This window comes from Rhopilema esculentum, chromosome 7 (assembly GCF_057945365.1).
Source record: "Rhopilema esculentum isolate cy_ngs chromosome 7, ASM5794536v1, whole genome shotgun sequence".
Lineage (NCBI taxonomy): Eukaryota > Metazoa > Cnidaria > Scyphozoa > Rhizostomeae > Rhizostomatidae > Rhopilema > Rhopilema esculentum.
The window spans coordinates 14,215,063-14,238,396 of NC_142821.1; the positions used below are offsets into that span (position 1 = coordinate 14,215,063).

Here is a 23,334-nt window from a genome sequence, read left to right on the forward strand (position 1 = left end):
AAAGCTTTTTCACGATTCAAAAAATTGTTTACCAGTTCTTTCGTTTAATAGTCCAATATCTAGTGATCAAAAATTATCGAAAATATTTTTCTTGCAAACATTTTACATAAATAGACAAAAAGATACATAATTATGTCCAGTTCAGGAAATTACTGATAATCATTTTAGCACTTTTTTCTTTAAATTTTTTTTTTATTTTGGATGAAGAAGAAAATGGACTTGATTTGGGAGGTGACTGGCGAAATAACCCCTTCATAATTCGATGTAAATAGTGAAATTTACTTCGAGATCCGGATGTTTTGATATTAGAGGATATGAAAGAGAATTTGTGCCACCACAGAAAAAATTCAATCTCAGTCATGCCTCTCATATTCGACAGTATATAGCAGCAACAGTAGTAATGCTGGGAGCAAAAATAGAAGAAAATCCTAAAATGCATAAATAAAAAACAAATTTAGAAAAATTGCCAGGCAAAATTTGCTCAAAGATCATAAAATTCAATAATGTTTTAACCTTATATTAATAAGACAGCAAAGAAAAATGTTATTCTTTAATTGTGTCATGATGTCGTTTGATACTTATTTAAGTTAAGCATATTTTTTTGATCAAATTTAATTTATTTGCGCAACAAGGTCCAACAAAAACCAATGTATGCGAACAAGTTGTGTTATAGAAAATTCTATTTGATATCAGGCGGCGAAAGCTTTTAGCAACGGAAGAGGAGGCTTTAAAAGCAATCGAAAAATAATCTTTGCAGGCCATCGATAAATTTGTCGTTTTTTGTTTTCAGGGGAAAAACCTTTTTTGGAAGAAGATTGTGCAAAGGGGAAGAAATGGTAAGAGTTAGCAAGCAAGGAAATGGTAAAACGCTTTAGGCCTTGGGCTAAGTGCCTTATAAAGTGCGCGTTAGTTTAAGCCGTCGATTATAATCAAACTCACATGTTAACTAAGGGGATAATTGTTATTATTCTCACTGAAATTTTGATTATAAAATCTACGATAACTATGATTTTATTGTAGACATGATGACTGCGGAGAAAGATTGAAGCAGCCGTCCTTGGTTAATCAGGATAAGACGTAAGGCAACGAAGGAGAAGAACGATGATTGAGAGATGTCATATATATCACCTTGTGGCACCTTGATATTGCATTTCATATGATCGACCTAAATTTTCAGGTACCGCTTTCCTGCTTGTTATGCAAAACACACATCTACCATGAAAATCTGCTTTTTCACCCGTTCTGATTCGCCAAATTTTAGCTAGTCCCAAGGGATTTCGAGAAAAGCGAGGCGAGCGTAGATTGGCTGTTCCAGGGCAACACCGATTTTGTTTACATGTATTGGATTTCCTATCGACTTGAATTTAATGTTTGACTGTGTAAATGTGATTGAATACTATTGTTAATGCACAATAATATTGGTCCGATCTCCGAATTGTTATGCTAATCACTTGTTTCCAGTCTCCTTTTTGTGGTTTGTACGAGAAGTTTAAACAGTATAACATGACGGACGGGTGAACATGGCGGCCGAACGAACATCAGAGTCCCTTTTTCTAGCAATGCCAACATATGATTGCTATGATCACACAAAGAGAATAAGAAGGGACAGCCATCAGCTACCATCAATAGACATTGCCAACAGTTTTTCGTATAGTTCTGGCTTTGAACTTAGCAGCCCTAACTTTGCAAGCAACAGTTTCCAAGAGAAAGATACGAATTGCGTCGACCAATCCACATTGCATTCAAACGGCTCCCTTGCAAAATACTCGCGAAACCAGGCATTTGAAGCGTTTTACAGTTCCTTAAAGGCAAGTGATCTCAGCAGTTATATTGGCTTCAACAGTATTCTGTCAGGAAACGCACGATCGATACAAAATGGTGAGTTTTCGACCGCGTTTATTTGTAGCAGGTCTCATCGCGATTGCATTTTTCAGTTCCGTGACCAAAATTTTACGCAGCCTGTTTGGTTAAAACCACAATACGATAGGGCACGACATCACAGTTTTATTTGCATTAAGATACCTGACTCTATTCGTTTAATCGCTGAAAGGAACAATTGCAGCAAGGCATCACGAAAATCGCTGCTTACTCAACCTGCACGCTCTGTTGCTGAGTCCCAAACAAATTGAGATTGTCCGGAATAAGGCCTTTTCCACACAGTAAAGTGAAATCGTTATTTTCTTTATAGGATATACATTGAAACATTCACTTGAAATTTTAACATAAAGATATTACTTTGAAATAAATTTTAACTTGCGCCACAATTTGATTTAGTTCAGTGATTGTATCTGAAATCGCAATTTAGGGACGCCTTCAAAGAATTAGAGACGCCAGCAACAATCCGCTCATTTTCCTGTTGTGCTTGAAAAAGCACTCGTAATTTCTGTCAGTGAAGAAGTACTCGATTTGTGGCGCATACTTCAACAGTTCAACAGTTGCAATGCCCACGGCATATTTAGATAAACAAATGGTTTCAACATTATTAACGCAGGTCCTTACGAAAGGAAGATGTATTCAAAACATCGATAGAACTATTTCAGTTTTGCCTCAAACATATTTGTTACTTTTCCAAAAATTCCTTCCAACCTTTGCAATATAATGCATAAATATGGGGAAAACTATGTTTCTGGATGGTGTCACAATTTTGTCAAAATAACAATTATTGTTGATTCACGAAACCTTTCATATGTTTTTTTTATTTTCACGCCGTGCGTTTGAACTTTGAGAAATTAGCTTTGCCTTAAAACTGCCAGGGTTATGAATATGGTTGAAAGTTATATGAAGGTAACCGACTTCCAAAGAGTAATTGCTGATTCAAAATGAAAGTTTATTGTACAAGTCGCTGTCTAAATACTGTTAAAGCAGTAAATGCTTTTCTGTTGCTGCTTTTCGCACTACCGTGCGGCCACCACCGCAGTAGCTACTTGATCCTAATCCCTTTCGCTCAATAATGCAGGAACAGTGTCCCAGGCACGAACGCCACCGCAAGTAAAGACCGCCGGTTTAGAGACAACTTTGCAATCATTGACGCTGCTATGTTGAATTTTCTTTGAAAAAAGTAGCGCATAACAGTGCCTTTTAGGGAGCGTTTTTATCAGGTACGCCGCGTGAAAATCTAGTGCTGAGCCCTCGCCGTGTTATTTTCTAAGAATTGTGTTTAATGTCTGCTGCAATGGTCCTCACAAAGAGATTCACATTTATGAATTATTTATGGCTGTGGGCTAGCCTCAGCCCTCAGGGTGTTTTAGCTCTAATTTAGAGCCTCCATTGAGAACCCCAGCCTACATCCCCCACCTCAATCCAAGACATCTTGTGGACTTTGGTTTTGTTCTTGGGGACCTTTCGCTTGTTCTTTGTCGTCCTGTTATTCTGAAACTTGTCATCTCATAGTTCCAAAAGTCAAGAAAAATTGTTTTTCCTAGCATGAAAAAATTCACTTAAAAATTTTCCACCAATTGTTTGGATTTTGAATAAAAACAATAATGATAAAATTTTCAACAATGTTTTGCATACAAGAGACAATTTTGGAGAGAACATTTATAATGCTTTTTGGGCTATAGCACATTCGCTTGCTTCCTTTTCACTTTCGTTGTCAAGGACAATGTATATCGTACGATAACCTCCTAGTATTTTCGCCAAATTACAGACTTGTGCTGGGTAATGTTAATATGTCTTAAATGTTATTTAAAGGCGAAATCAATGTTACAGAAACAACGATTGCATTGAACAGGAAGTGTGCGAAAAATTTCATCAAAACTCAAAGCTTTGGTATTGTATCTGTTAGGCCAAATAAAAAAAATTTGACATTGCATTGCACCAATGGAAGGGATAAACTCGATAGGAATTAAGAATTTCCTGCAGGCTTCTGCCGCATTTCTAAATGCATAAAGTGCTTGATTACAATTTCCAAATTTTCTTTAGTCATCCTGCAGTAAGTGTAAGAATATTTGCAATTTTCTACAATGATCGAGAAACTTTCAATGCATTAATATATTATATGTTAACGTTCTGCCAAAACTCAACAATTCTCAAAGCAAATCAAATCTTTTTTGTTGCAGCCATTGAGAACCACAACATGCCGCCTTCTCGAGTTGTGCATTGCAGAGCCGTGGCAGATGGCTGCAAAGAAACGGATATTGTCGCAGCTATGAAACAATTTGGCAAAATAAGGTCAACAGATTTCCTTTTTAGTCTTTCCTGCATAATCTTACATTTGATATTAATTCACGAACTCTGTCCCACAACTGATCCTTTCTCCCTAGATCTTGTAGACTTTGGAACGCACTACTCTCTTCCTGCTTTCAAGACTTGATTAAAAACTAGAATTAACAACCCCTCTCGCCTTTCCCTTTTTAGGGCTTCACTATAGGCTCATTACCAACATTACCAACTAAACAAATAACGTATTAATAACAACATAAATATTTTTGCCTTTAAGCACCTTTTTATGTACAGGTCAACTATTATTTTCAAGGAAATCCCCTTGACTTGGCAGTAAGTGCGATCATAGTGGTACGATGCAAGACTGCACCATGCCAGCATATGGAAATTGCGGTGGCAAACCGCAATTTCTATTGTCATTTATTTCTTGTTCATTGACACGTGTTGCTTGCCGGTGTTTCATAACATCATTGCCGCTGACCTTTAATGCTGCCTCGTTTTGATTGCTGTCACGTTCCTGTAAGTAGAGAATTGTTTCTCGTGGCCGCAAGAAGGCTTTGGATAACCAATGTCATTTTATTCCGTGGTCAACTTAATTAGCCTGCTTCTATTTTGCCCTTTACCTCTCAAACTTTTTTCTACCTACTAATTTGTTCCAAACAACTTTACTTCTGCAGAGACTATTCGATTTTTCTTTTAAATTTTGAGGTAGCTGTGGTTTTTAAAACATGCGTCTTTATTTCTTGAAGGAGCAAGATTTGACAGCATTTGAATAAAAAAATGGAAGAATTCCGCTCTACCCTCGACTTCTTTTCTCACTTTGAGCTTTCTCCCAAGATGCTAACTATATTGCAGCTTATTGCTTCCAAGGATATCACATGCAACCTGCTAGGCCCTTCTCGAAGTTGCAAAACCTACCGATGTTTGTCTTCGTTGGGGCTTTGTTGTCTGCAAAATATGCAGATTTTTTTGGATGCCTTCTTTACCTTTTTCTTTTGTCTTGCAATTGCGAAAAACGTCAAATTTAGCCCGCAACTGTTTCCTTAGAAATGCCGCGTCCTTGTTTTGGTTTTTGGCTGTTGCGAAAATCAGCCCATAGTGCCTTTCGGCTTAATACAATAGAGTAACTTTCCCAAACAAAAAGCGCTTTTTGTTACAGTTGCTAAGGCTCTGTTATGCACCAAAGCCTACGTTTTGCAGGGTTAGCTTTCCCCTTCTCGAAAGGCGATTGGTTGAATATGTTTTCGTTGCCATAAGCCTTGAACACACAATATCTGAGGGCTTGACCTTGAAGTGTGTCGAAAGATGTTTAGTTTGCAGTGGCATTTTGAGAAGAGCAGTAGTCGTTTCAACGATTTGTTATTTACCTTTCATAATTCGCCAATTCTTTATTACTGTTTATTTTGCATTCATATTGTTTCTCATTGTCCCTCAGTGATAAGGATTGCGGTCGAACGATGTAAATCCTTCCTTTGTGCTGATACGATTTATTCAAAGTTATTTGAAAATGTATTAAGAAACCTGCACGAAAGGTTTTCAAGAATTTCAATAGTGCAGATTTGTAATTTGTCATTTGACCTGCGTGCTTATGTGAGCTGTGGTGCAGTATTGATGGTAGCCATAAGGTAGTTCTAAGGGGCTTTTGATTGGCTGGTTAGTGCTCTAGGTGCCTCCAAATAAGGCATTGTTGCTGATCAATCTCAAATGAATCTGTTCTAGACAATCATTTCCTCCCAAAATATTTTTATCAAGAGTTGTTTCCAATATGGCACTCCAAGTTTATTTGCCAGTTTGATATTTTAATAAGTGTCTCGATTTATGTCAGTTTGTTCAATTAACTTTCATTGCAAGAGTGTCATAGGTTTCGTTGCACAAAGTTTTTTCTAAATAGACTTAACCATAAAGCTATTTCCTTGTTAAGTGAAATCAAAATAAATACAGATACCGAGTATAAAAAGTACTAAAACAACTTGCTTTACTAAGAAAGGTTGCCTAAATTGCTAGGGAAGGCTTTCATTTTGTCTAAATGAAATCGGTGAACATTGAATTGACATTTGTGTCGCTTGGTCTATTCCTGACGAGGTTGGGTATCACAAGAGTTTTTTGATTTTCAATTATCTTAGTTAGCAGAAATGCAAAATTTGTGTAGGTTAGATGGCAATTCTTGATGAATATTACAATATATTAATTTTTGCTCGAATTTTCAGGGCTCTGACATTGATGCCAAAGCTTCGACAAGCTCTGATTGAGTTCGAGGTAAATTAATTTCATTTTATTAATCGAGTTTAACTAATGTTTTTATTACATTTTCCAAAATGCCACAAGTAGTTTAAAGCAACGGGATGTTTTCAATCGTTCCAATCATTTACTGAGCAGATTCCATTTCTACTTCCTTAACTTAGTGTCTCGAAATCATGGTTTCTTGCTAATCTTCTTTTTGCTAGTTTTGTTTTCTCGCCATTCGTCTTATCAACTTCAATATCAAATTCATCAAGAGCGTCAGCGTAATTTACTTTCTACTGCTCTTGTTTCTCTTGCAGACTCTAGAATCGGCCACGGCTTGCATTAAGTTTTCCAAGGTTTGTCAACATTAACGAATGTTTTCATAAGCTATATATCTAGATACTAGTTATCATTAAGATACTTTAGTTGCATTGGACACTGGTCTCTTAATGCATGTCATCGTACTCCACATTTACCAATCTTTTTACAAAACGATAGTTCACTTCTGGCTTGTTACACTTTTTTTGTAAGAACCAGATAATTTTTTGCAGTTACCCGATGTTTATATTTTCTGGATAATTCGTTTTAATTTCAACACGATTTTTCTGCAATTGCAAACCGTCAATTATTTCTGAGGCCACTAAATAGCAGATTTGCATGATATTTTTAGTAGCACTGTTGATTTGCAGAAAAAGTTTTTAATTTGAGTCTGGGCATGTTCTTGCTTGGAAAATCTACCCTCGTTGTTCTTGAAGGTGTGCCTAAACATTTCTAATAGAAAAAGTGCAGTCAATTCTAAAACACAAGCGCTGCTCCAAACATTTTTCATTGCTCATGTAAAGCTACTTGCTGAACTGTTTGTTGTGAATCTGAACGAGATAAGACGATTTATCTTCCAGGTAAATCCGATAATGGTTCTTGGTAGGCAGATGTACGTGAATTTCTCAAAAAGCCAGGAAATTAACAGGTGGGAGGAATTAGATTTTCTTATCTTGTATCATCACTAACAAGAATGACAGCTTTGTGCTTCCCATTCTTTGATCGGAGGAGTTTGAAGTATTGCAGGAGAACAATAATTTATTTTTAAATAACTCCATGCTGATCCAGCCAATTGAGTTGTATTTATTGTTGCTGAAACCAGGCCATTTCGTTTACCCTGAATGTTGTTAGATTTTGATGAGCCCCAATGAAAAGCAAGTAAAATAAAAAAAATGAAGTCTATGATAACCACCTTTTAATAAAGGTAACATATTTATAGAGGAACAGAAAGATTCAGGCGTTTTCCAATCAATCTCTGTCTTCTTTCTTTGAATCTTTGAGTAAATGAGAGGTAAGCGGTCGCCGATTGGTCAATAACAAATAACAATTCAATCGCGCCATTCCTCTTCTTGCGTTAATTTCGTATCCACACCTAAATAAAAATTTTTCCATTCTTTTGTCATTAGCAAACGTTTATACTCTGAGGAGTATCTGATCGATTTTCATATCTGCTTTTTAATGTGTGCGATTTTCTTACGTTCCTATCTAAAATCAAAATTTAACATATGAAGTCTAGGGTGTGGTTTCATGCTTATTAAATGCATATTCCTGTTACTTGTTTGTCATTCATCGTTTCTCACTTATCAACACATGTTTTTCCACCAGGGATTTCAGTGGCAGCAGTGGCACGCTTGTGGAGACGCCCACCAATGTTCTCTTGTTCACCATCATCAATGCAATTCATCCAATCAACGTGGTATGCTCTGCTTCTATGTCCTCTTTGCTGTGTTTTTAAAGGTTTATTGATTAGAGAAAATGCGAAAAAATTCGTGAACTTTGGACATCATTTCCATATTTTGTTCTGGTGCATTTTCAAAAGTTAAGCTATCAAAAATTATCTCTAATCTAATCTAAGTAGCCCATGCATTATGCTTAAGGACCTGTCTAAATACGTCTTAATTTTCTAGATTTAATGCTAAAATTTGTTTGTTTTCTAGTTTTCTTATCTCAACGCTTTAATCAGCATTTTGATCCTTTTAGGACGTGATAAAGAAAATTTGTTCAAATCATGCCGAGGTTCAGCGGATTGTGATTTTTCACAAAAACGGCCTTCAGGCGCTTGTAGAATATCTTTTCATGAAAATATTTATTAATTTCCTGCTGGCAAATGACATTTCTACGAGAATCGAATTTGACAACTTGAAAATAAGAGATTATCTCAAAATCACTTCCAGATATATTCATAAAAACTGTTTCCGAAACCCATTTGATATTTATGAAAACTCATTTCTTCAAGATATCTCTAACAGCACAGCCCATTAGTGTTTGCATTTAACAAAAGGCTGCTATAACTGCATAAAGATATTGAAATAGTCAAGTAACCGAGAAGATAAAAAACTTATTCATTTGTGCAGAATTTAGTCTATTGAAAGCAGATTCGGATAAGCAGCCTCGTAGCCATTAGATTCCTTAATATGGTCGCACATTTGGGACATCAGAGGAGGCACAAGCGGTGAAGAAATCACTCAACCGACGTGATATTTACGCTGGTTGCTGCACTTTGAAAATTGATTTCTCCAAGGTAACTTGTTTCGCCTTCATTCATATTGTCCAGGCTCTTATGTTTTCACCTGTTTTCTGTCTTCCAATAACATTGTAGCTTTTGATGAAGAGTTTTTGAGATAAGATCAGCAAATTTGATCAAGTTGAGCAATGCTAACTTCTCCGTTTACAGACTGCCATTTTAATTAAGCAACGGGTAAATTAGTTATGAATACATTAATGATGTGACATTGCCATCAATAGGTAAACTTTTTTTGAAAGCAAATTCTTGAAGTAAGTATATTTCGTGTAATAATCCATTATGTTTCTTTCATTTCCAGGTGGTTCATTTGTTTATGTCGAAGATTTTGTTTCTTTGTAACCTAGCCTGTGTTACATTTTTGTATAATCGTTTTCGATTGTTTTCATGTTGCTACGGAAAAGATTAGTCAGTGTCAAAAACCTTTATTGAAATCACGGCAATCAAAATAAGTTATGAATCATATTTTGCCCAATGTTCAACACTTTCCGCATGAGTTGGTAATATTTTAAAGCAACCGACTTTAAGAAATAATATCTTTTCGCTTTATAATGATTATTCATAGCATGACGTCATTATGATAAACATAGCAACAACGAACACTTAGCGACCTTTGACTGCAAATGCAATTTACAATAGCTCAGAAGAGGACGATTCGAAATTGCGTTAATGTACTATGAGTTACGCCGTCGAACAACGTTTTTTATGAAAGCTGCTTTCAGTGATGTTTCTTTGTTTAAAAATCGTTCGAGTAACACTTCTTTCGTTTTGTTGTTGCAGACTGGTCGACTTAATGTCCATGCGAATACAAGTGAAACTTTTGACTCGGCCATCGACAACCAAAGCCAAAGTAAGTCATCCTGTTTCCCCTTTTTTCCTACCTGTCTTAATTTTAAGAAAGCCTTTTTTCATTTTGCATCAAAATTGTTTTTAAAACATTATTGAATCGTATTTCAGGGGCAATTTTAGAGCTGCTGTCAAATGACCGTGATGGAAACTACTTTGCGGAACGCGGAATATCCAACAGCAGCTACTCGTCATCCAGTTATACAAATGGAAGCTTGGGTTCTTCATCGCCTGGGCCGAGTCCATCTTTTCCGATCGGGCAGGCTTCAAGTGGTATGCATCGTAACTATAGACACGAGTATCTTGTACGCGCATCGTTACGTCATCAACTATTATCAAGAGAATATGCAGCGAAGACCGCTGATGCCCCGAGAGACAGGGTTCATAGAATAAATGAAGTGGTTGATCGCTGACCAATGATACCTAATTGATTCAATAATTAAATATTCCTAAAATATTTTCAATGTCGTTTAATGCTCAATGTAATTCCTGAATCGTATTTTCGCTCCACCAGCACAACAATTATCGCGTGCTAAGCGTAACAAGAAAAAGGAATGTTTCGTGATTCGGTTCTGTAAACCCGCACGCAATGGATCAAAATACACTTTGAATTGACCTAAATGTAAAGGTCAATCGCATCATGTAATGTTGTGTTTCTGCTTCTTTTTGTAACTGCACACAATGTTTTCTTCACGCAACAAGCAAACGTGACATCCACAGCATCTCTTCCTCATTTCCCCTTGGTTCGACTAATTATTACGATGCAAAGTTTAAATGTAAAATCAATGTGCGTTAGTTTATACGATAATTCCTTTTACTTAAAAACTATCAAATTCATGAAGCATCATCAACCAAGTTAAAACTGTTTTTTCCGTGGTACAAAAATTAACCCAGTTTTTGATCTTGTATCTGTCGTTTTAAAGAGTGTCAGACGAAAAGCTTAAGTATTTTGCAAATGTTCTCCTTTTTCCAAAACCATTTTCAAGTCAAGATACTTGGGAACTACAAAACGAAGGCAAACTTTTTGGAGAGACAATGCGAAATAAACTTGTACATTTATTAGTACATTTGAAAGAAACCTCTGAACATAGCTCTGCAAATAAGCACGGTAAAAGAAATATTGCCACTGTTCGCTGATGCATTTTTCCATCATAAAAAATATCATTTGCATTTATTGCTACCAAATGCCTTTCTGTAGAGAAATCTCAGCGATACAATCATCAAAAGTAACATTCCACTGACCAACGTTCTCTTTCCTTTATAAAAATATTTTGTCTTCCTACGATTGTGACCTTTCAGTATTATTTTGAAATCCCCTCCCCCAAAACCATTAGGCAGACACCGTGTATAAGAATCCTTCTTTAGGAAAATTTTCCTTTCCAAATAATTTTTACTGTTTAGATATGATTTTAACTGTCAAGAACTTTCAAATCTTGTTTTCCCCAAACTTTAGATCAATTAAAGCATTTTTTGTTATCTGGGAAATCGAAAGTTTCTAATGTTTTGAAAAAGATTTGCGGCTGACTGTAACTACTTTTGAACGATTTGGCATGATTGCGTACTTCAAATTGAAACATATTTAAATATTTAATCATCTTTGAAGCATTTATAAAGTCCATTGCCCACTGAGAATAATTGGTAATTGGATGTTGAACTCTCGTTTCAGATCCAGCGATCGCGGATTCGGTTATGGAGTCAATTGGCAGCAGATCATCCACATACAAAGCAGCTCAGAGTAAGCAAACCTCGCATTCATTCCGCCCAATCTCTGATGCAACAAAAACTTCAATTCTGTTTAGTTTGTTTGCGTGTAGAAATCTCTCCTTGTGAAATTACATTCTTGATATATAAAAAGTATTGCCTCAAGGGTTTTCAGATGTATACACACATTGCATTTGAATTTGGAAATTTTTGTTTCATTTTTGTTTTTCTATTCTAGATGACATCATTGCAAAGGCCATTGCAAAGCATGGAAGCTGTGAGTTCCCGACTTAACTCATTTCTATGATGTTTTTTGCCACAAATGCTTCAGAGGGTAATTTGGCGGACATCTGAATGGAAAGAGGACCAAATAGCAGGGGTTTAGTTTGATATCGTTAAAAAGTGCTTTGTAGGAGTGGGGCTACCTAAATGTTCACAAGATTCTGAGAAACGGTGTGGGCTATCATTAAAGAGTGACATCAGTTCATAGTTGGAATTAAAAACATAATTGATATTAATTTATATTGTAAGTAGCTTCTAACATAAAATAACATCTCAAATCTCAAATTTCAACACAAACACGGGCGCCTCTGCATAACCGAGTACATATGTAACAAGAATAATTACACATTAATATCCAACCATTACAATTTCTCACAAAAAAGACAAAATACTTGTCAAAATGAAGTCAGTGGGTGTGGCTATTGTATCAAGTTGATGTAGGTTCGTTGGCTCCTTTCTGGAGGCACGTAAGAGGAAATCACCATCTCAGTGGTAGTAGTAGGCTTGAAGAGGCTTTTGTTTTTTAGCTATTTTTATACGCCTATTTTAAATAAACAGATAGTAATAAATAAAATTAATGATAAACTGTGTGAAACTTTTCGTCAGAACTCTTCGTCAGCGCCATCATTTTATTTTTCAGCTGCGTTGAACTCAATACTCTCAGACACAGGCATTCTCAATAGTTTGATTGACACCAACAACACCAACAACAGTTCTTCAAGCATTCTCGGTATCCAACCAAACACAAATGGCAGTGCCTTCGCCTCCTTTGGCAAAAGCCTTAGCTTAGGTTGGTACATGTCTTAATGCAATTTTTTTGTTGACAAAACTGGAATCAGATCCTTTTTTCTTGAAAAAAATTGTTTTTGCACAACACTTGGTCGTTTCGAGTATGGCCTTGGTTATATCCAAAGGCACATTGAAACCAGCCAACAGAAAACCAGTCAGCATCCATAATTTTTTTGACTATAATACTTTGATATTTCTGCGTAATTTGATCCGAATATGTTCTCTTGCCTGCCATAATCCAGCATATTCTGCTATTTTTGTCAAACAAAATTATTTTCTATTACAAATTAAAGATAACTGTGCTTCCGTTTACGCTTGGACGAGCCATGCTGTTTTCAAATGGAATTGTTTTATCATAGTTTTTTGACAGTTTTTCACAGATCGTCAGGCACCGCGGAGCAGGGGGCTTTAGAAAAGCCTCTTTTTATACGGTTTTAGCCCCCCTTTTTTGCCAAAAATGCCAAATATTAAGTATCAAACTACCAGAAATACCTCGTTTTATACGGTTTTAGCCCCCCCCCCACTTTTTTTCAGACCCCCCACTTTTCTCAACGCTCCGCGGTGCCTGATCGTTTTTTAAAAGTTTTTAACAAATCGTGTGAAATCGCCTTTGCTCGAGTGAAAGTCTTGGCAACACAATAGACCGGCGTTTTGTTTTTTTTCCTTCGTGTTTGTTGGTCGTACGTAGAAGCAAACAGTACTAGCATCATTTGCTGTGAATTGATCGCATGTAACATGTGAAAGTATCCACTCTTTGTATTGAGTTTGATTGTTAATTCCATATCTAATAGTGGAATCTTATCTCAACAGCCGGAGGAGAGGGGTGCGTAGCTATGGTGTATGGGGTGAATTTGGAAAGGATGAATTGCGACAAACTCTTCAATTTGTTTTGTTTGTATGGCAATGTGGTCAAGGTAAGAATATCTTTTAATTGGGGCATTTCGAAGATCTTCGCTCATTGTTCGTATAACACAGTACCTGGTATGATTGCCCTGTCCAGTCGGGGATGAGGAGAAGTAAACGTGTGCTTAAGAACGAGCTCCCCGTGTCCTTGCAATGGTAGAATCTGCTCAAATTTGCTATTACATATGCTTTATATTATTAGGACTATGATTGTCATGGAAATAGAAAAGAGAAAGATATGCTCGAACTATAGATTCACAGAATGTTTAACACAAATGCTGTTCAATTTGCAGGTGAAGGTTTTAACAAACAAAGTCGGTGCTGCAATGATTCAATACACAGATAAAATGTCGACGGATATCGCGATCCGGAACCTTAACAACCTGACGCTCTTCGTGAACAAATTCCAATTATCGTTAGTACATTTCACTTGTTGAATTCTTCCATTTTCTTCCTATCTCTTGCTGTCACTGTTCGCAATTCGCCCTTTGCCATTCACCCTTCGCAACTCTCCCTTCACCGTCAAGTGACAGTTGGTTTCTGCCCTTGATGCGTCTACCTAGCCTTAATCATAATCCTTAGCCGTAATCTCTTTCTGTCCTAATCTTAATAAATATCACTAACGGAACTAGCTGCATGCTTTCTCTAATGTAGCCCGATGAATAAAACTTGGTTGCAGCTTGAAGTCATTCGCTTGTGTTTTCCTTTGACTAGATTTTCGAAGCACCCATTCATTGCCGATGCATCTCAAATCTCACGGCTTCCAGACGGCTCTCCTTCTGCTGTCAATTATGCTGACTCAAGAAACAACCGTTTCAAATAGTAAGATCTTTCAAGTTCAATGTAAAATTATGATTTTTGAGACTTAAACATTAACCGATTCATGCCCTTGTATTTTCGTTTCATTAAATATTGCAGGTTTAGCCATTGGTCTTGCTCACTAAATCAAATGTTTTGACTTTAAATATAATTTCAAGTCTTTAATTCTTAATTTGCGTAAAATTGCTTGTCATTTTAGCATTCCTGGAGGAGTTGACATCTTTTCACGTATCTTTTCTCTAGTTTATATTTTAATTAGATATTCAATCATTTCCTTGATTCGATTTGAAAGAAGAAACAATCTTAAAGTTTTGCTTATCTTCAAATAAAGTTCTAAGTGCTTGTGGAATAAAGAGATTGTTACAAACTAAATAATTGAAGGTTAAATGCTAAAATATTAAGGGTTTATAGTTATAATGAACAATGAACATGGGTTATTAATCGACATTTCATTAGATGTAATCAGATATAACTAGATTGTTGTTTAAAATGGACCGAATAACCAAGAATATGGATTTTGTCATGGATATTGTTATGGAAATTGACTCAGAGACCTCAGGTATACATCCACCATCAAAAGTGCTGCATTATTTCAATGCCCCTGCAGACTGCACCGAAGAGCAGCTCAAAGAGGTAAGCGCCATTCATTTCCTTTCCTACCGAAGAAAGAATTTCATATTTAGCATTTGAAGCCAGCTCAGTTGATTCATCATCAATTTTTTCATCTAGACTCCAGAAATTTAACATCAAACGGGTTTTCTGTGATGTCATTGGAGATAAAATTTATTAACAAGAAAGTAGCTTCTGGAACCAAAAAACCTCATACGAAATTTGACAGAAAAGAGAACCATTGACAAGTCTTCCCGCAATTCTTTATCTTCATTTTGTGTCGCTCCTTGTCAATTTTCTTTACCTTGTTATTGTTTTATTATTTCAAATAGTGAGCTTTTAGGAGTTCTTGCAATATAACCTTTGAACTTAAACAGATGTTTGTTACTTTACATTTCTAGAAAACTACTAATGGTTCCTAAATTATTCCTTTGAATACAAAATAAAATTATTTGCTATGATTATGTTGATTTGCAAAAAAGTTAGCAATATTTAAAAGAAAGATCAAACAATGGAATGGGGACCAATGTAAGTGTAAATATGCAAAAAACCGAAATGTGGGTATGCTGAGATCCTAAAAAAGTTGATTAAAAAAATTGTTTTATTATTTCTCTCTTCTGATTATGTTTTAATTTTGTAATTTTGTAGAAATGTAAATAGTTGGTATGAATTAGCTTTTTACGCTATGTATAGCACTGTGAAAATAATAATAATAAAAGGAACATTCGGAAATTTCTGATTTTATTAAAAGCTGACAGACCTTGTCCGTTTGATTACCACGCATCTTTCAGTCATTGTTTGGCTTTTGTTTGAATAGTTATATCTTGGTATCTCTAGAAATCGTCTGTTAAAATTGTAAACTTTTGACAAATACTGATTCCTTATTTAAAAGGTATTTGCAGCCGTCAATGCCGAGATTCCACTGAAGCAAGCTACCTTTGCAAAAGGTAAGCAAGGCTCAAAGTCTTTTCATAAGCCTGGCTTGAAGCGATTGTATCCAAAGCTTGCTCTCATAGCTTTGTCTCGAGGAATTCTCTCAAGTAAAGGCGTTTGAAGTTTAGCGAGTCTCGACGAATTCTGTCAAGAAAAGGCGATTTGTTAAAATTATGCGAAAATTGATGCTATCCAGTAGAAATATTGTAAAACTAAAGTTTCGCAATTTTTGCCTGTAAATTTGCTGTGCTCAGGCAGTAAAAGTAGGCATTCGTTTTAGGCCAGCGCAGTGTCGAGGCAGTTAGCATGCTGAGTCAAGGGAAATCGTCATCTGGATTGCTTGAGTTTAGCTGCGTGCCGACTGCTGTGGAGGCACTTATACTAGCCAATCACTTCACCATGCACAGAGATGGTAGGTTGATTTTCATGTCTAGAATCAAGCACGGATCTCTTTTCCAGTCGCCACTATATGAAAAGATGATCAAGCGCAGAATGTGATGCATAACCAACCTTGTTGATTTGCGGATAAAGCAGTCAATCAACATTCGGTTAATGCAGCTTATGTTTTATGACGAAGAGCTGTTTTCTAGGAATTTTATAGCCCCTCGCGTTTAATAGTCACTTCTGTAGACTTCCAGTAGTTTGTCATGCACACGTCCGTCAGCCCAATATAGATTTTGCTAACAATTAGCAAAGTCTTGTATCCACCAATCAATCAATCATTACATAGGAAGTGTGCCCTTTTGATACTTATAAAGTGATAATTTTATCAAAGTCTTCACAAATATCACATTTACAACTATTATCATGTCTTGAGTTGAAAACAAGAGCTTTTTAATATTAATCCCAAACTAGGCAGTTGGTATCCTTGTTTTTGTGAACATTTTAGAGTGAAAATGTCGATTAAGGGGTTCCTCATGTAGAATGCCTTGCAGTAATCCCATCCACGTGCACTGATCCTATTCATGTCCTATTACATTGTCTCCAAATTACTCAAATGTTGCATATTACTGCTTTGTCCTAGGTGGAGGTGCGTACACTTTGAAGCTGGCTTTTTCACCGAGCAGCACAATTAACAATTGAGAAAGCCACAGGGAGCACAGATAACACCAATAGCATGATGTTATGAAAGTTACTTGGTAGCAATGTAGTGATCAGATGCATTTGGTGAGAGAGGCCGTTGCTAATTTCTTAATGTCAGAGCACAGAATTTAAATATTTTGTATTTTCCACACGAATCTCGTTCAAGTTTCTCACGTCTAAATTTGCAATATTTTTTTACTCATCTCTTCGCAATTCGAGAATTTGAACTTTTCTTTTTAAATTTTTATCAATAGTCGTTTTATTCATAGTGTGCATTCAATTCAATTCATTGTTAACAAACGCACCGTCGTAAAAATCAAAATCGCTTACTTTGTCAAATGGCGATAAAAGTAACATCTTGTGCAAGGCTGCAATAACGAAAAGGTGTTGCTTGCAAGGCCAAACATAAGGTATATTTCCAGATTCGTGTCCATTACTACAGGAAAAGCCATGTCTTATTCTCTAGGAAATTTTTCAACAAATTAATTCAAAGTTCCTTTTGTCATTGAGTTAGAAGAATATACTTTTTAATTGTGAAACTGTGACCCCCCATCTTTTCGTTATTGCAGGTCATTTTGCTATTAAATGGTTTTGTTAGTGTTGTCCCCCTTTCCTTAAACGTATCGTATGTAGGTAAACATGCAAAAAGTGAATCTTCATAGAAGATTTATCGTCGTCCATCATTTTGTTATATACTTCTTAATTACTTTCGTTGTGCAAGGTCAACCATACCAGTGATGTAATACTTACAGTTCGCAGAACTTATCACGTCTCCAGTTTTCACAATTTGACTTTCTTGCTGCAAAAACGATGTTTAAACAGTAGATTGGTATCGATATCTTGCACGGCCACGGTTACAAATCTTTCAAATGTTTTCGTGAATTACGCACGACATGAAGGTTCAAGGCAGTACGTCGCGCCGTTCATGGTTTATCGATGCAAAGAAAACAAATTATATTTCAGTGAGTTTTCATTTCGTAACAAAGGACGCTTTTACTTGCTATTGACCAGTTCTACTAATTTGTCACGCTTCTCTAATTTCGAGGACCCTCGAAATTCAACAAAAAATTGCCAATGGACAGCGCGACATGCTGCTTTTAAACCTTCTCAATGTTTTGATTATGTAGTATTCTTTTCGTTACGTAAGACGTGCTTAATCTCACAGACTCCGAATGAGTATGCCTCTTTAAAAGCTTATCCTGGATTGGCAGGGCCGGCGAAACAGGGGGGGGGGGGGCGGGGGGCCATGGCCCCTCCACATTTCTGCAGAGCAAAATAGTTTTTTTAGGCAATGCGGAAAGATATCTAGTCCATCATTCTGTAAATGAGCGTACGCAGTATTACGCTTGGTAGCTATGTATTTACCAAACAGAAAATTGAAAATGGGAATTTGGTCAAAAAAGTCGGTCATTGTCCAAATGGTACAACGAATAACAGCTTGGCTAAAGAAATAGCTCGAGAAAACTGATTCAGAAAGACTTTGTTGCCTGCACCAAATGATGGAGTATTGTTTTTTCTATAGCCTAAACTCCGCTCCCAAGGTCTATTTGTTGACGGGAAGTTTCTCAAAAACTATTGAAGGAAAAGAAACTGCTGGAAAGAAAATTTTTGAGAATATGAGAAATGAAAAACTTTTGTTGCATAATCTTTCATTTTGAGTTGACAGTGACTCTTTTGATATTTGATATTGACAGTGACTGTTGATGGTTTTGTTAAAGCTTGATTCATTTATTTTCTCCTCCATTTCATTTTGGTTCCTTTTTAAATCTAAAAAGCTTGATTACGAGCTGCAATTAAAAGTTTGTTCCAAAAATTTGCAAAAACTTTCCTATTACATGCCAACATTACAAGAGACAAAATTATGCGACACATTGATAAAAAAAGCTTGAAAATATTTCCTCGGATTTTCCTTCTGTCAAAATCCATTTTAGATACTGTTTCTGGCCATCCCTAATACACCATAATTCTAAAAATTTTCTTGCCACCAACCATTTCGACCTTTCCTAAAACCTTTTATAACCTTGATTTTTGGCTCCTTCGCTTTCAAATATGTTTCGCCGGCCCTGTTGAAACTGTTGATTTACGCAATAACTTGCGAACTATACTGAATGAAAATTCTAGTAACAGGGCTGGAAGTTCACAGAATCCTTTGCATAAGGTCATTGTTCCTATTACACATAGAATTGTGTTTTTAAACTCTTTAAAGTTGTGACAACTTGATAGCGCCATATTGAATGAGCCCAGAGTTTCAAAACGCTTCGCGAAAAAGGCAGCCTGTTACCGACCACAAAATTTCACAAACTTTTTGTCAAAATTTTTTCGCGTTTCGCTGTCGTTAATCGAGCACTTTGTAGCACATTGTGGGTAAAAACGTTGTAGTCCATTCACAGTCCATTAGGTTTAGTTGAGCGTGGAAATGTTTTTAACAGCATAATAGAAAGAAACCACCTTTTAATGCGCATATTCTAGTGTTTTAACAAGCCAGACATATTTGTTTTAATGTTTGAGTATATGTTCAACACACGACTAGCCCGTTTTCGTATACAGTTATTGAAAGCGTTGTCTGTTTTGAACTCGTTTTCAGTTATTATACGCCTCGTTATGACACTGTTATCATAGTTAAAGCATTCAAATGCAAACATTTTTGTAATTTTGATATTTGTTAAACCGCCACATTATTGCATAGGCCATAACTGTTTCCGTGGTTCGACCACGTGATTTTGTTGAGAGTGCATCGTAAATCATATGAATCGCATTTGATGCGGTTCACATGAAGCACATCTCAGAATATACATAGAAACGATGCATAATACTCAAGCACATATGAAATCTAGACTACCTCGTACTAACAGTTCATCTTTGCCAGCCGTGATGCCTGGATTGCTAAGACCCACCTTCGTATCCATTGTTGCTATTACCAACTAGAAGCGTGCCTAGGCAATGAATTTCTAGCGTTCCTCTTATTTTCTTGCTCGTATCAAAGTCACTTTAGCTTCTGTACTAAACGGTTATTTGTGAGTTAAAGGGATTGTTCCTAAACTTTGAACTGTAGATGCAACTTATGTGCTCCAATTTGATACCAAAATTTCCCCTTAACCTAACTTTGGATTTATTTTCCATGCAACATTCTCCAAAACGTTTCTACCTGTTTCCATAATTTTCTAAGGAATCTCTTTTAAAATAACCACTGTTGTTGCGCCTCCACATCAACGCTTGCAGACATGGGTGCGCTTCAGTACGCCACAAATTTTTAGAAATTCTTTTGTTTAAGCATCTTACGTCGTCCATTTTTTGTTTTTAATTTTTCCTATTACGAAATATGCCAAGCATCAATATTCTAGCTACAGGACAGACAAACATTTTTTCAAAAGGTCTCCTTCAGGCCGATAGAGACAATGTGCTAAGTTCAACTTTCTTGAATTCTTTTCCAACAATCTGGTTTATAGTTAAGTTTCACACGACGCATAATATCTTCGCATTGTTTCCGTCGCATTTTATTGCTCGCATTTTGCTCTCACTCATCTCTCAAGTACATGTGACTAATAGGCCGCTTTTGTGTAGTTTATAAGCTTTTTATAACATTTGATAATTCTCAGAATATTTGTTTGTATATCTCGTTACGTGCAAAAAATATTCAGGGCACGTATGATTAAATGTTCTACCGATGTTGCAAATCAAAGACTAACGGAAAAGTCAAATAAATACGACAAGAATGCCATGTAATTCAAAGGTTTTACAACCTTGACCATCTGTTTCCTAGTCTATGCCCATCATCTAACCGACCTTGTATATGGCTTGGTGAAGTGATGTCGTCAAAAAATCTCTATTTTTGATTAAACATCCACCCTTTAGCTTGAAAAAATAGTTGAAAATAGTCGTTTGTGTGAATACCTCAGTTGGACAGCTCAAAAGTTCGCTTAAGTTAAGTTTTTAGCTATTACCGACTGTTCAGGAATGGGCCTTTACAAAGTTCATATCTTTAACAAGGAATCACACAGACACTTCGTAATACATTTGACTGATTTTGTATGCTTAAAATTTGTTCTTTCCGTTTTGTGATCCAAGTTTAAAACGATAAAAAGCTTTCCGAGGCGCCATCACTTCGCCATTTTGTTATACAAGGATTCTACTTACTTGACAGCTGTTAATAACGAGGTCAGATTATAAGCTTGCCTCCAAACTGCTTGCATTGTCCATGTCAACTGCCATCTACAGATTCCCCTGCCCAGGAGCTCATTTTAACGTCATATACGAATTTCAATGGCAGCAACGCTTTATCTAACGCACCTATGCACTTTAGTCTTAATGTGGGTCTATTATCGTTTATTATCGTATAAATGCTCTCATATTTGTTCAACCGTCCACCCTCTCAGCTATCATAGAGAACAAGCAAGACACATCGAATCATTTTAAAACTCGATGTCCCTAGTATCCTATATCAAGCAACAGCAACAAAATTAGCAATGTAAGTTTTTTAATCAGCCCCTGTGCAAGTAAAAATGTTGCAGCGCCTCCACATCAACGCTGTTCAACATCAGTGTATTTCAGCTCCTTCCATCTTAGTGTTATGTATCGTCGTCGGTTTCCATGAAAACAGCAGTCTCATTCTGATTTACAATGCAACAACACCGATTCTTTATAAATGTCGCAAATTTATTTTACTAAATGTAGCTGGAAATCTGTTGATCGTGGTAATCTCGTGTAATTTTGCACGATTCAGCACTTTCTTTTCCAGACAAAAATTTGAAAAATAATAGACGTTCTTTACATTTGTTCGGACCGCAATATTAATCGAGTACAATTGTTCGTTGTATCTACCCGTCACAATTTCACGTTTAAAACGATTGTTTTTAAGATTTTGTTCATTGTTATATTTGATCATAGCATGTATTGATACAAGCGTTTAAATGACACTGAAGCAAGACTCATTTTAAAATCAATAGCTTATTATCAACCCCCGGGGCTTTGAAATTTGAGATCCTTAAAGCATATGCAAAAGTTTGATTTAGTTTGTATTGGAAAAATCCATAGCACTTCCAGTAGTTGTCACAAGCCTAAAGCACCCACAATTGCAGAATACCAGAAGCCCTTTTCATTGCCTTTGCCAGTGCAACATGACTTTGGACCTTTATTTTAATGGACATCTTAAAATGTTTATCTTTGATGCAGAATTTTTGAATCTATGAAAATCACACCCACAATGTTGTCTTGCAACAGTGTCTTAGAATTAGCAAACAATTAATGTAAATTAGCATATTCCTGGGACAGCGTTTCTCGGAAAATATCTCCTTCAACCATAAAACCAAGATTCAAATCATGTATGACTTTTTACACACAGTCTACTTCGGACAAATTTAGCCCCCTTTTGGTAAGCCCCCTTTTGGTAAGCCCCCTTTGGTAAGCCCCCTTTTGGTAAGCCCAACTGCTACCACAGATATATCAATGGTTATTTCGTTTTTCGCTCCTGTGGGCAGAGCCTTGAGATCGTGGCAGGAACATTCTCAAGGGAATGGTTCCAGGAGCAGCGCACTCACTCATTTTGATTCGCAGAAAAAAATGACATATTTCATATATTCATATTTTATATACTTCATATATGTGGCCACTAGAATCCGAGTGACGTAGACCCAGAGCCAAGAATACTATCTTTATGAGGCTACCCTTACTCCCAATCTTCAGATGCCTAGGGCATGCTCCATGTAACCATACCCCGCCGTACCTCGTCAGAGGCCTTGGTTAAAAGATCTGTGGAGGGAGGCTGCTCTCGGAGATCTTTACGAGAAAAGGCCCGTCCCAGGAAACCTTCCAATATCTTGTCAGATACACTAGTGTAGTCAATGTAAGTATTTGCTTCACGTTTATGATGATATTGCCATTCACTGAATCGTGTTTGCTATCTCCGCGTCTATCTGTTGTTGCGAAGGAAAACTGGGTTTAGCCGAAAAAATACGATGAGGGAAAGGGCAAAGAATGGTACAAGAAAGTTTTGAAGACCACTGTGTGGGAGAAGAGAAAATGTCGCTTATTTTAAACAATGGTTATCTGTTTTGCCCTGACCTGACGGGTGAACCTGCTTCTTTATTTCCTCTTTTCTTCATTTTGTTATACGCAATAACCTTAAGCTTGTTGAAGTTTGCATTATTTGCTAGCCGTAGACGTAGGCGCTTGTTAAGTTGAGTTTGGGATAAACTGTTTCGATATTTGAGGCGACACGAGTTGCTTGAAAGGGCCTACGTAATATATCTAACCTACAAAAAATTTGATTAATTTTGAATTGATTTCAAATTTAAAAATTCAATGTCCAAATTTGATGCAGATTTTAAGCTGCTGAATTTTTTGTTCAATTAAATGTTAATTGGTCGTGTTAATGGTATATAATTAAAATAGAACAAAAAAGTAACAGAAAAGAAATAGCATCAATTCAA

The 23,334-nt window shown here is 36.4% G+C and overlaps 1 protein-coding gene across 2 annotated transcripts; it reads left to right on the plus strand.

Moving 5' to 3' along the window:
* The first annotated feature begins 907 nt into the window (after positions 1-907).
* Positions 908-22,793, plus strand: LOC135683462 (heterogeneous nuclear ribonucleoprotein L). Of its 2 annotated transcripts, XR_016143893.1 has the most exons (22): positions 908-1,878; positions 4,059-4,170; positions 6,369-6,417; positions 6,702-6,740; positions 7,284-7,351; positions 8,029-8,119; positions 8,404-8,489; positions 8,848-8,944; positions 9,725-9,794; positions 9,902-10,063; positions 11,457-11,525; positions 11,730-11,768; positions 12,414-12,563; positions 13,373-13,476; positions 13,759-13,880; positions 14,180-14,287; positions 14,484-14,512; positions 14,844-14,917; positions 15,786-15,840; positions 16,107-16,238; positions 16,851-18,258; positions 18,451-22,793. XR_016143893.1 is itself a non-coding variant. In XM_065198718.2 (21 exons), exons 1-21 carry the CDS (start codon positions 1,521-1,523, stop codon positions 16,907-16,909), a joined length of 2,073 nt encoding a protein of 690 aa, XP_065054790.2. In that variant the 5' UTR covers positions 908-1,520; the 3' UTR covers positions 16,910-22,793. The 2 variants fall into 2 exon arrangements, 1 of the variants encoding a protein (XP_065054790.2); XM_065198718.2 differs by having other exon boundaries at positions 16,851-22,793.
* The last annotated feature ends 541 nt before the right edge of the window (positions 22,794-23,334 follow it).

Bases quoted from the DNA above. Each gene is read 5' to 3' on its own strand.
- LOC135683462 (XM_065198718.2), top strand. From the start codon at position 1,521: ATGGCGGCCGAACGAACATCAGAGTCCCTTTTTCTAGCAATGCCAACA. The intron at 8,490-8,847 runs ATATCTTTTCAT...ATATGGTCGCAC, and splicing joins GGCCTTCAGGCGCTTGTAGA to ATTTGGGACATCAGAGGAGG. The intron at 15,841-16,106 runs GTAAGCAAGGCT...CATTCGTTTTAG, and splicing joins GCAAGCTACCTTTGCAAAAG to GCCAGCGCAGTGTCGAGGCA.